The sequence below is a fragment of the Cyprinus carpio genome, chromosome B8 (genome assembly GCF_018340385.1).
Source record: "Cyprinus carpio isolate SPL01 chromosome B8, ASM1834038v1, whole genome shotgun sequence".
NCBI classification, from domain to species: Eukaryota; Metazoa; Chordata; class Actinopteri; order Cypriniformes; family Cyprinidae; genus Cyprinus; species Cyprinus carpio.
In genome coordinates, this window is record NC_056604.1 from 26,823,898 (window position 1) to 26,836,958 (window position 13,061).

A 13,061-nucleotide genomic window follows, 5' to 3' on the forward strand; every position below is an offset into this window, starting at 1 on the left:
GTAGAGAATCACTTCTGCACGCCCTGTGTACTGCAAGGCCCTCGGATCCGTTGTTTTCAGGATCACATGCATGTTATTCTTTGCCCAAGTTTCAGTCTCCCACAAATCCTTGTGGATTTGTTGTGGTCAGACACAACCACCCCTTTCCCCCCACTCAAGACCATCCCCTGTTCTCTTATTGGCTATTGTTAGTCTCTTGGGTGTGCGCGTAAGCTTTATATAGTGTGCTTCCTCATGCATTGAGCAATAATAAGGGAGTGACTACAGTTTAGGGTAAGATTGTTTTTGCCCATTTACTGTTTTGTTTAAGCATTTTGATCTTGGTTTTGTCTGTGCTGTACTAATGTAATATTTAAAATGCTTAAAAGGGAACAATGACAGATCTTTAAAGAGATCAGCTGACTTTCAAATGAAAAGTTAAATGCATATATTTGAATTTTGAATTCTTGAATGAATGCTGTTTTGATAACACCATGTATATCATTCCAGTGCAGGTTACTGGCAGTAAAAATGACTCCATTAGGACTCGTCTTGGTCTCATCAGCACTGCTGGCTGGGCTCTGCGCTGCAGGTAACATCATACTGTAATATCAAACACTGTAAGACAAGCTTTAGATGAATGTATAGCTGTGTTTTTAAAATCAAGCTTTTTGCTTAGCCTTGAGAATAAACTTTGTGAAGCTCAGACACTGTTTGTATGCATTTTTATCTGGGCCTGATATTTTGCTGCAAACAGAAATTTGACTTATCACTTGCATGAAAACAGAAGTAGTTTGTGAAATGATCCTTTGTTTTGGCTTTAGCTTAAAAACCTTTTCTGCTTGCCATATTGAGATCACATGGCCATCAATGTCTTATAATTCATCCAAATTAAACCAAAGAATTTTCCAGTAAATGTCAACACTCTGGAGCTGGTGGGGGCAACAGAGAGGTTAATATGTTTTATTGACTGTGGCTATAGGGGTTATGGGTTAAGACTAGAAAGGAGACAGCAAAAACTACTGGGTATGTGCAGTTTTTTCCGGATTTTGCTGCATCCCTTCTAGCCACAAACGAGATTATGGTTTGGCTGGCTTACATAGATTCATTAGCCCCTGCTGGTAGATGTGGAAACACCAACCTAAACGCCTAAAACGCTAAATTTTGAAGTGGTCATGTTTATATTTACTTTTACATTTAGTAATTTAGCAGATGCTTTTATCCAAAGCGACTTTCAAATGATAACAAAAGAAGCAATTAAATCCACAAAAGGGCAATAAAATGCAAGTGATATGACAAGTCTCAGTAAGCCTAATGCAATACACGTAAGTTTTTTGTTTGTTTGTTTTATAAAAAAGAATACAAATTTAAAAAAAAAAAATAGAATAGAGAGTGTTTGAGTTTGAGGGTTAAATAAATATGGAGGATAAAATGTATACATTGTATACATTTTGTATGCAGTCAACAAAATACATATTAATGTATATTTAAAATATATATATTATTTTAATAAGCAACTACATTAGAACGTTTGGGGTGTGAGTGTGTGCAGTTTACTTTGTACAACAATATGTCTAAATATTGTCAAACTAGGTTCACCACAGACCTTATTTTACTCATGAATTGAGAAAAAAAGAAGAAAATCATTATAGGCCTAAATACTATTCTTATATCCAAAGTCGCATTTATTATAAATTTTCTACTATCCAACCAATTGGACAAAATAAAGTCCCGCCTTACATCATGTAATCAACAACATTTTGTTTTGCCTAATATCTTTTTCTTGTTCAAGAAGCAATTTCACTCGCATATACTTCACAACAAGGACAAAAAAAAAATTTTTTCACATTTTGTTTTGCCTAATATCTTTTTCTTGTTAAAGAAGTTGTTTGCCTAAATTGTACTGGTAAATTGGACTGACCACTGATGCCAATGGAAATACTATAGATTAGTGCTTGTTATTTCCAGAAAACTCTTGCCCTTCTCATTTGTAATATGTTACAATATAGTCTAGTAGTTTTATTGTTCCCACTTTATATTAGGTGGTCTTAACTACTATGTACTTACATTGAAATTAATCATTTGATACAATGCACTTATTGTGTACATACTGTACATGTTTTTACATCGTACTTATATTTTTAAAAAAATACCTATCTGTAATTAATTTCTGTAATTACATCTATAATTACACTGTTGACCCATCCGTTACACCTTAACCCACCCTTAACCAACCCAAACCACCAAATCTGTTCCTAATCTTACCCATACCCCACCTCAGTAGCAGCAAACGTGTTTTGCCATGCAATATGAACACAATAAATATATTGTACCCTGTTCCTAATCTTACCCTTACCACCTTTGTCCGTTTCATTTACAAAAGTGTGACCGTTTCATTTATCAATGCAATGTTTAGTCTTATTCCACCTTTTCCCAGTACAACAGGTCACAAATTATTTGTGTGTTTTTTGTTAATGTTTTCTTCCTCTACTGAAAATGAGTTGACGGCCCTATCATACAGCTGGCATAATGCGGTGGCAGGCGCGAAGCAAGTGTTTTTTGTTTTTGAGTTTTGATTTGTGTTTTGTTTGTTTGTTTATTGACGTGCAGCAGCACACAAACATGCCAAATTACAATTGTGTAGGCTACATAAATCTTAAAATGCCTACATGTCATAACGGATAGTCATTGCATGTTTCAGAATTAGGCTATCTATTTGCTCGTGCACGAGCAGCTCCGTTTCATCTCTGGAGACGCGCTCAGTCTTTGCACTTGCAAATTCCACCATCTAGAGATTCTGCCATGGCGCGAGCGCAACTGGCTCTTAAAGGGAATGGGAGATGAGACTCTGATTGGTTTATTGCACATTATGCCCAAAACACACCCATTACTCATTAAGAGACTAGGGACAATCCTTTTAGACCATGCGCTGGGTGCCCAAACCATTTTTCCCCATAGTTAAACTAGCAAAAGTGGATTCGGACATGCTCTAAGTGCATCTGCACCGTGCGCTTATATCATTAAAATAGGGCCCATCATGATTTATTTACCCTTTATGTAAATTTTGAGGTGTTTCCAAGATTTTTCAGGGATTTGCCCCTTTTTTAACCCTTAATGAGTTCATGAGCACCATGAGCTATTCATCATCAGGACAACTGAAATCATTTCATCAGTGCTTGTGTGTCATCACAGCAAGGATTTCAGGGGTCTGAGATTTAACATCACCTATAACCAGACGGTCCACGTAGATAAAGCCAATATGAGTCTGACACGACATGTTTGAGTCTGAGGCACTGCACTGCGCTGGCACTGTCTCATGACGTCCCGCCAGGCCTGGAGCAGTCAGCATTCAGACCGGAGAACACTGCTGCTATTCACTACAATGAGTGTGATTAATCAATTAGCCACCGCTAACCAAGCAGTCACTAATGCGAGGCAGCCCATGACATGACTTCAGTTTTGATGGCATGTACGTTTTTCATGGTTTGAATGGGAGGATGAGAGTGTCAGTGATATGCTGTGACACTGATGGAGGCCTGCTGGGTGTCACACGGATGAAACTCAGACAACAACAACACATTCTCACCAGAAACTGGCCGGGCTTATTCAACACTGATCAACTTTAACCTAGAAAACTAGAATAGATACAAAGACTTTTGTATAATTTTGTATAATTTTAAATGCAATATGTAATTCAGTCAAAAATATCTATTTTAAAACTATTGTTATCACTTTACTATTATATTACCACCATGTCAAAATAATAAAAAATAATAATCATATTGTTTTGCATATTATTACAGTGGACAGGGACTAAAGATTTAAAAAACAACATAAAAATTTCATAAACATGGGCCATACAACTTGTGCACTGAAGTCATTCAATACTCTTTGGCTTTTTCTATTTTGTGTTTTTTATTCTTTTCAGATACTTAGAATTGAAAAAGTGAATAAGGTGTCAGTGGGTTTTTAAATTTTAAAATTTTGTACTTTTTTGGTTTTTATATGTACACTTAAGGTATTAATATGTATCTGTACCTTTAAGGTACCGTTATTCACTCTTTAGGTACAAAGGTGTGCCTTTTGAAAAGGTACCGCCCCAGTGACAACTTTTGTACCTTTAAGTCAGTTTTGACTGAAACCGAATCAGTGAGTTTGTGAATTCGTGAATGAACAATCTGAACTTGAGAATAAAGAACAAATCATTCAGACCAGTTTTGTGAACCAGTTTAAGTAATTTATTTAAAAAGATGTATTATGTTCATGGATTGGTTGCGGTTTTGACTACTTTATAATTCGTTTATGGTGTCTTTACATCTTTTCGGATCTAAAGTCCCAGTTTTTTGTAATTGCTTGGAAAAGAGCATGGGCCAGTCTTGAAATATCATGTGGGTTGGGAATGATATAAGGTTGAGCAAATAACAACTGAATTTACAAATTTGGGTGTATTCTGAACATAATATCACCAAAATGTCTTTTAAGTATTATAATTCCTTGAAATTATCCTTTGCTTTTTTAGTAATGACAATAGCTGTGAAAGCCACAAATCAGTGTAACTTCAACTTAATTATTTTTATTTTTTTTTTAAATCATGTTTAATATGTATATGACATGTTTTAAAGGTCCACCAATCAGAGAAGTCGCTGTGCAAAAAGAGTGCCGCAATTGAGTAATCCTCTTAGATGAAATTACATTTGATTAAAAACCCTTAACACTTGAAATACATCCAAAAATGTATGCTATATTTGACCCACACTGTATATAACCTCAAGCAACAACACTTTGATTTATGATTATAGACTGACATACACATTCATGCATCTTTCAGCATTTCTGCTGGTTAATGTGAACTGGTCTACATAAAAAAACAAGATCAAAACAATAAAGAGAGCAACTTCCAAGTGCACTCAGATGCTGCAGCCAGACGAGTGGGGCACTTTCCCATCATTTTGTAAGCGCTTTCTTTAGAGAGTCACTGGAACGCTTTCAAACTCTCACCGCATCCGTTCCACTGCAGGAGGCAATGCACACTCAAAAGCAAGCTTTTGTTTATTTCCAGCTATCTCCTTTTAAGTCTCATTTTGTCAAAGCAAGATTAGTGGCCATGAGGCGACCGTTTCAACATTGCGCTGTAGCACAAGTGGGACATTGTCTGCATCCTCTAAATTTGGGAATATTAGTGGTTGTTTGAAGAAGAGTGCAAAGTACATCCCAGCGTGACAGAATGCTTCATTAGCAACCAGGAATGCCGTCCAAGTGCTCTGCCCTTGTCAAATTGAGACAAGCAGTGTTTTTTCCCTGGTTCTTTTTCTACTCACTGATTTAAAAATTGGATTAGCTCACACAAAAAAAACAAAGCAAAAAAAAAAAAAAACCTAACATCTAACAGCCAATTAGAGACGAGAAGAAAATCATATTGCATCATAAAAAATGTAGAATAATTAGTGAGGTTTACTAAGTCAAGCATCACTTTTACAACCACTTTTACTTAGAGTCTCTGTTTTGAACAAAAAGCATTAAAGGGAAAGAAAATCCCGTAATGATTCACTTAAAGGGATATTCCACCCCAAAATCATTAATCACTTAGCCCCATATCATTCCAAACCCGTAAAAGCTCCGTTTGTCTTCAGAACACAATTTAAGATATTTTGGATGAAAATCTGAAGGCTTGTGAGTGTCCCATAGACTGCCAAATAAATAACAGTGTCAAGGTCCATAAAAGGTATGAAAGTCATCGTCAGAATACTCCATCTGCCATCAGATGTGCAATCTGGGTTATATAAAGCGACGGGAACACTTTTTGTGAGCGAAGAAAACAAAAATTGACTTTATTCAACAATTCCTTTGTCAACAGTCTCCTCTGTGTCTCTCCATATCACCGAATAAGGCATAAGCTTTTCTGTATCTGCCACAAGGATGCACTGTTTTCTTTCAAATCAAAGCTAAATACACGTAGAAACAGTGCATTCTTGTGACGCGGATGATACAGAAGAGCATACACAGCATACAGTGATATGGAGAGACACAGAGGAGCCTGTTGACAAAGGAATTGTTAAATAAAGTTGTTATTTTTGTTTTCTTCGCTTACAAAAAGTGTTCCAGTCGCTTCATATAACCCAGATTGCACATCTGATGGCAGATGGAGTATTCTGACGATGACTTTCATACCTTTTATGGACCTTGACACTGTTATTTACTTGGCAGTCTATGGGACAGTCACAGGCCTCCTGGTTTTCATCCAAAATATCCTAAATTGTGTTCCGAAGATGAACGGGGCTTTTACGGGTTTGGAACAACATGGGGGTAAGTGATTAATGACAAGATTTTCGTTTTGGTGTGGAGTATCCCTTTAACCTCAAGTTGTTTCAAACCTGTATGAGATTCTGTCTTCTGCTGAACATATAATAGGATATTTTAAAGAATGTTGGTAACCAAACAGTTTTTCGTCCCCATTGGCTTCCATTGTATTTTTGTCCATACTGGGACCAGCAACTGTTTGGTTACCCACATTATTCAAAAGACAGAGCCAAGCATTCAGTCTGATCTCTGTAGTAATGAAGAATTAGTGGAGGATTCTTATGGATTTGTACCTAGCTGAATTAAATTTTGTTTTATATTTTAGGACCACAAGTATTAAGAGTTACAACCATCAAGGTACGTTAAGTTAGTTACTGTACATCTGAGATGCTCATTTGTGTCTGTAATGATAACTAAATCATGTTTTCGGTTGTTATTACTCTCAATCTCACGCAGGAGGAGCCATATGCAATGTCCAAAGGCTCTGAACTGGAGGGCTTCTGCATTGACCTGCTATCAGCTATCTCAAAGAAATTAGATTTTAAGTATGATATTAAGCTGGTGAAGGATGGCCGGTATGGCACAACGGATGACAGTGGCAACTGGAACGGCATGATTGGAGAAGTTGTCAGAGGGGTGAGTATCTTTCATTTTTGGAGTTAAGTAGTTGCATATCAGTGTTTAACCATTCAAACAGCTACAGTAATATTTTGTTTGCCAACGATTTGAATATAAATGAAGCATAAAAAGAATATTACAAAATAAATGATATAATGAATACATAAATTAATTAGAATCTTTAACAATTAAATATAATAAATGATGTCAGTATCTTTGAATTTTAATACAGTCCTGAAGATTTAATTTTCTATGAAATATTATTTTTGCTTATATTTTTCTGCACATTTTTTTAAGTAATGCTTTTATTCAGCAAGGGTGCATTAAATTGATCAAAAGTGACAGAAAAGAAATGTACTTCTGTGTTCGTCTTGAACACATGAAAATGCAAAGGTATGCCTTTCACATTCAACCATCTGTTTCTAATAAATCTCGCCTGGATGTATTGTATTACATGCAAAAGTATCAAAAGAAACCATATTTGTGTGTTATGTGTTGCTCATTTCTACAGGAAGCAGACATCGCTGTGGCGCCTCTAACTCTTACAGCTAAACGTGAGACAGCTGTGGACATGACCAAACCCTTCATGCAGACGGGTCTTAGTTTCATCCTGAGGAAAGACTTGGCCTCTGATGACTCGCAGTTCCTCAGCCTTCTGACCCTGTTCTCCACTGAGATGTGGATGGGTGTGCTGGTTGCCTACCTGCTGACCTCCATCTGCATCTTCTTAGTGTCGCGGTAAGGGTGGGATGATAAAACCATAGCACTTTGAAATGTAGGATAATATTGAATTTTTTTTTTTTTTTTTTTTTTTTTTTTTTAGGATTAGTCCCAGTGAATGGGAGCAACCAGAGAAAGAAAAGAATTTCTTCACGCTCTCACACAGTTTTTGGTATACCGTGGGAGCAATGACTCTTCAAGGTAGTGCAGGATGAACATGGTTACAAGTATTTACACCCACACGGACTTCACAATGAAAGGAACAATACATCAAAACAATTTGGCTCAGACTGCTTTCTTTTCAGAAGGATTTACTTGGATTTGGATTACTTGTATAATTTTAAATGGTTCAGAACCAGTTTATGAATAACATTGCGGCATACAAGCAACACAGGCTCATATTGTTTTGCAAAAATTCCAAAAATGTACCTCTATATACAATTCACTTCATTTTCCAATTGAAATGCAGTAGAACACCTCCTTTTTACACAAATTTATGATTGCAGTGGCTTATTTGTGGTCACTTGCTTGAACAAATCAATCCAAAACAAACCTCAAAACACTTCTACACTGCATTGCATTTTAATGTTTACATTATCAGCTGCATATGACTTTTCAGACATAGTAAACTTGCTCAGATGCAAGAAGCAATGTAATATGATTTTGCGGAAATGTTGGCACAGGCATGTTCTTCCAATGAACCTGATTTGCTGAATTACCTAAAAACAAATCTGCAGTGACTTGTAGTTCATTAAAAATGAGAAGTTCATTATACATTTTTCTGTAGGTGCTGGTCCTCACCCCAAGGCTCTTTCGGGGCGGGTCATTACCTCTATCTGGTGGCTGTTTTCATTAGTGCTGCTTGCATGTTACTTCGCCAACCTCAGTTTGTGGCTGCATTCAGACAACCAGCAACTGTCAATTAAAAGCTTTGAAGACCTCGCTAATCAAAACTTGATTGAGTACGGCACCATTAAAGATTCTTCCTCTTTTAACTTCTTCAAGGTAAGACACGGTATTTACAATCAACAGAATAAGAAATATATAATATTAATAAAACTATATAATAAACTATTATTAAAACTATATATATATATATATATAGTTTCTTCAAGAATTTCTTTGAAGGGTTTGTTCTCTACAAAGTGAACTTTCTGTAATCATTTTCTTGCATAGTTTCAAACCCATAACACTTTCGTTTATCTTCTTAACACAAATGAAAATACCATTTTTGTCCAAAGTCTTGGTAATCAGCATTTAAACTTTAAAAGAGACATGATCACTTTATATGATGAACTTATCTAAATAAGGGTTATTTTCACACATAAACAATGATCAATGCACATACATAGACAACATTAAATATAGTCTGTGGCAGCTCATCTTACTAGATGCATCTGTTCATAATATAAAATGAATGTGTCTTTTCAGAAGACTTTGATATGAAGTACTTTTATGATATCTTTATCTCTAATCATGTAGACTTCTCTGATGAGAGAATGTTAAAGGCATCTGTATCTTTGTTCTAAAGTCTTATGGGTTTTGAAACAAATTGAGGGTGAAGTAAATGATGGCAGATTTTTAATTTCTGGATGAATCATCTCTTTAATCTGTGTTTAATTCAATTTACATTCAACAGTATTGATGGATGACTGACAATAATTGGAAAAAAAGTCATATTCTATCTATTAACATATATGGAATGCAACTCTTGCAATGCACTCTTAAAAATAAAGGTGCTTCAGGATGCCATAGAAGAAACATTTAATCTAAATGGTTCCATAAAGAACCTTTCACATTTCTTTTTCACAAAAGGTTCTTTGTGGCGAAAGAAGGTTCTTCAGATTATAACAAGGTAAGAAAGAGATGGTTCTTTAAAGAACCTTTGATTGAATGGTTCTTTGTGGAACCAAAAATGGTTCTTTTATGGCATCTCTGTGAAGTCTACATTTTGTGCAAACTGATCTGAATTGTGAATCATTTAATGCCAGTTGGTTATGCACCCATATGACAGCAGCTCTCAACTATGTTTTATAATTATCTGCCTTTGACCAGAACTCAAACAACCCCACATACCACAGGATCTATGAGCACATCAAGAAAGCCCAGAGCTATTCACTCAATGCAGAAGAAGGTTTCCGCAAGGCTCAGAAAGGCAATTATGCTTTCATCGGTGAATCTGTGTCCCTCGACCTGGCAGTGGCACGATACTGTAACCTCACACGCGCTCCAGAAATCATCGGCATGAGGGGGTACAGCATCGCCGCGCCTTTAGGTAAATCTCAAAATTCTCATTTTTAGACACAGTACAATGATGATTTATGATTTTAAATACCATTTTTATTATACTGACTACAACCGATGAACCATGTAAATACTGTGGTACATGAATATTGCAATCAGTCAGTATTAGCAGTGCTTCCTGAAAGGTCTCACTGTGTATGTGTTTGTTAATGTCCTCAGGCTCTCCTTTGGTGAAAAACCTAAGTGTTGCCATTCTGCGTCTGAGTGAGTCTGGTGAGCTGGATTATTTCCGCAGTAAGTGGTGGGCTAGCAGTTGTGTGGCAAAAAATGGCAAGAGTGCTCCCCTGAAGCCCACCAGTCTGAAGGGAATCTTCTTGTTACTGGCACTTGGTCTTGGACTGGGACTTTTCTTGGCTCTGATGGAACTGGCCGCCAAATCACGCAAAACTGCTAACACTCAGCAGGTGGGTCCAATATATTGACTTAGGGTCCATTTCCCATCTACAGTATGTGACAGGTCAAACGTTTGGAATAATTACATTTGGTAACACTTTATTTTAAGGTGTCCTTGTTACAATGTAATTATACATTTAAGTACTGAGTAATATTAATTAGTTACATGTACTTACTATATTGTAAGGGTTAGGATTAGGGTTTGGCTCAGGGTATGTAATTATGCATAATTTATTGTTATTGTAATAGTAAGTGCATGTAACGTGTAACAAGGACACCTTTAAAATAAAGTGTTACCTTAAATTTACAATAACAATTAAATAATTATTTTTAAAATGTAATTTATTTCTGTGATCATAGCTGAATTTTCAGCATCATTGTCACATGATCCTGGCTGCTTAAGAAACATTTTTTTGCACTTTAATATTTTGTGGAAACTGTTACTCAACCATACATATGTTTTGGGTCAGTATAAAAAAAATTAGTGATGAATAAATCATACTTTCATTCAGCAAGGATGGAAAAAAAAACACAAAAAATATTAAGCTGCAAAAATTGTTTTTGTTTTGTGTTGGGTTTTTTTGTGTGTTGTGTTGTTTTTTTGTTGTATTGTTTTGTTATTTGTTGTGTTGTGTTGTGTTGGTTTTTGTTTTGTTTTGTTTTGTTTTGTTTTGTTTTGTTTTGTTTTGTTTTGTTTTGTTTTGTTTTGTGTTGTGTTGCGTTGTGTTGTTTTTTGTTTTCTTTTGTTTTCTTTTGTTTTGTGTGTTGTTTTTTGTTTTCTTTTGTTTTATGGTATTAAATTGGCCTGAGGCTATGGTACACAGGCAGGTTCTGAAAGTGAAAATGATCTTGTTTCTTACAGAAATCCTGCTGCTCTGTGATGTCTGCTGAACTCAGTCAGCGCTTCAGAGGTGGAGAGGCGATGACACCGGAGTCCTCTGAGAAAAGCAAAGCCTAAAAAGCAAAGCCCCAACAAAGCACTGACACACATGCATTTAATCATTTAATGTTTATTACATCCACAACAAATGTTACTCACTACTAACCAAACTGACTGGGCGAAACTCATGAAAGCATTTCATTTGTTGTGCACACTTCAAAATCAAAAAATTCTATTTTGCTTAAAGAGAATTAATCAAAATATAAGGACTATTACAATTTTTAATTTTTATTTGTTTAATTCGAGAACACTTTAATGTCAAATTACAATACATTGTAATATAATTTCTCATGGCAGTCATTTCTGGGTGTAATATGACCCGTGTTTCATGAGATTCAACCAGGTAACAATCCAGCATTTTATCTATAGACAAAATGTGGCTCTATTAATTTTATTAAGCATGTCTAAGAATTATTTTTATTTAAGTAAAGATTCATCGTTAATAATATACTGTAGCTCATTACAGTTACATAGCTATAGCGTAGTAGACACCCCAAAAGTTTGAAAACACCCAAAATTCTGACCGAACATCATCATCCAGATTACTGAGATCAGCCCTATTGCTGTTTTAAGAGCAGAACAATGTTTGCCATGATGAGTAAAACTGTGATATTACTAAAAATGTAATCGCATACACATACGGTTGCATTTTCTTTTATTTCTATTATAATAAAATGATGCATGAAAAGTATATACACAGTACCCAGAAAATATTCAATTTCTTATTATATGTTAAGAGAATTTTCTTAACAAAAATAAAAATCTGAAATATGCTGCTTGTATATTTAATTCTTGTTATCAGTATTAATTTTCTGTGTATTAATAATTGCATTTTTTTTTTTTACCAATGTTTTGGACTAAGTATTCTATGTACGTCTATCTGTTCTGCTCCAGGTTTTCTAGGTTAGGAAGAGCACACTTCAAAACATGCCACAGATTCTCTGTGAGATCAGATTTTGACCTGACCGTTGCTTTTCACCTTGATGTTCATCTGTTTTGTTTTTGAGCCACTATAGTATTTGGGATCAACTTCTTTGCAAGTTTCAGTTCTGTATTTAATTAAACAGGCTCTCTTGCAGTATTTCACTACATTTTCATCACCCTTCCTTCATTTCTAAGAAGAAAGTTCGGTCACTAAAGAAGAACAGCATGATGTTTTAGTACTGTGCAGCGTTATTGACCTGTGGCCACTGGGCTGCAAGATCCACGGCACACACAACGCTTTCAATTTGAAGTAAAAAGTTCTATCTTGGTCTCATCCGACTGCAAAATCATTTCCCACACTGAACTAAATCACTGTTTTCTTGGCAAATTCTCAGGGTTGTTTTTGAGTAATGGCATCTTTGTGCCAGCCTCTGCTGTTTACAGCTCTTCGTTAGGTCGAGTGTGTCACCTTTACTCTGTTCTTAACTATTGAGTCCTGCAGCTCTTTCAAGTGAACGATGGCCTCTCTGTGGCTTCTCCCACAAATCTCTTTGTTCAAGCAGAGAGAGAGAGAGCTGAGAGACACCGCTTTTAGGCCAACAGTGCCCACACAAGGACATCACAGCTCTTAGATACTGTGCTGTATCAAATTTATGTATCCGTTTCATGTTAACGCTAACTCTTGGAAAGCTCTTCGGTCCTTATCTGCATGACTTGCATGGCAGTTTGTTTAGTTGTTTTTTCACAGAGGCCTGCTATATGCTTGATAAGGGTTTTCACTATACAACAGCTTCTGTTATGATGGGATTATACACCAGAACTACAACATAATCTACCCTTTTGGATAAGAATAATTTGAAGTTACATTATTAAATTGTTTATTTTT

The 13,061-nt window shown here is 35.8% G+C and overlaps 1 protein-coding gene across 2 annotated transcripts; it reads left to right on the forward strand.

Moving 5' to 3' along the window:
* Positions 1 to 205: 205 nt before the first annotated feature.
* On the forward strand, positions 206 to 12,024 carry LOC109094639 (glutamate receptor U1-like). Of its 2 annotated transcripts, none has more exons than XM_042730315.1 (10): positions 206 to 273; positions 490 to 571; positions 6,602 to 6,633; positions 6,733 to 6,912; positions 7,406 to 7,632; positions 7,718 to 7,815; positions 8,402 to 8,619; positions 9,670 to 9,889; positions 10,078 to 10,322; positions 11,174 to 12,024. In XM_042730315.1, exons 2-10 carry the CDS (start codon positions 511 to 513, stop codon positions 11,267 to 11,269), a joined length of 1,377 nt encoding a protein of 458 aa, XP_042586249.1. In that variant the 5' UTR covers positions 206 to 273; positions 490 to 510; the 3' UTR covers positions 11,270 to 12,024. The 2 variants fall into 2 exon arrangements, with proteins under 2 accessions (XP_042586249.1, XP_042586250.1); XM_042730316.1 differs by having other exon boundaries at positions 251 to 273; positions 495 to 571.
* Positions 12,025 to 13,061: the final 1,037 nt, after the last annotated feature.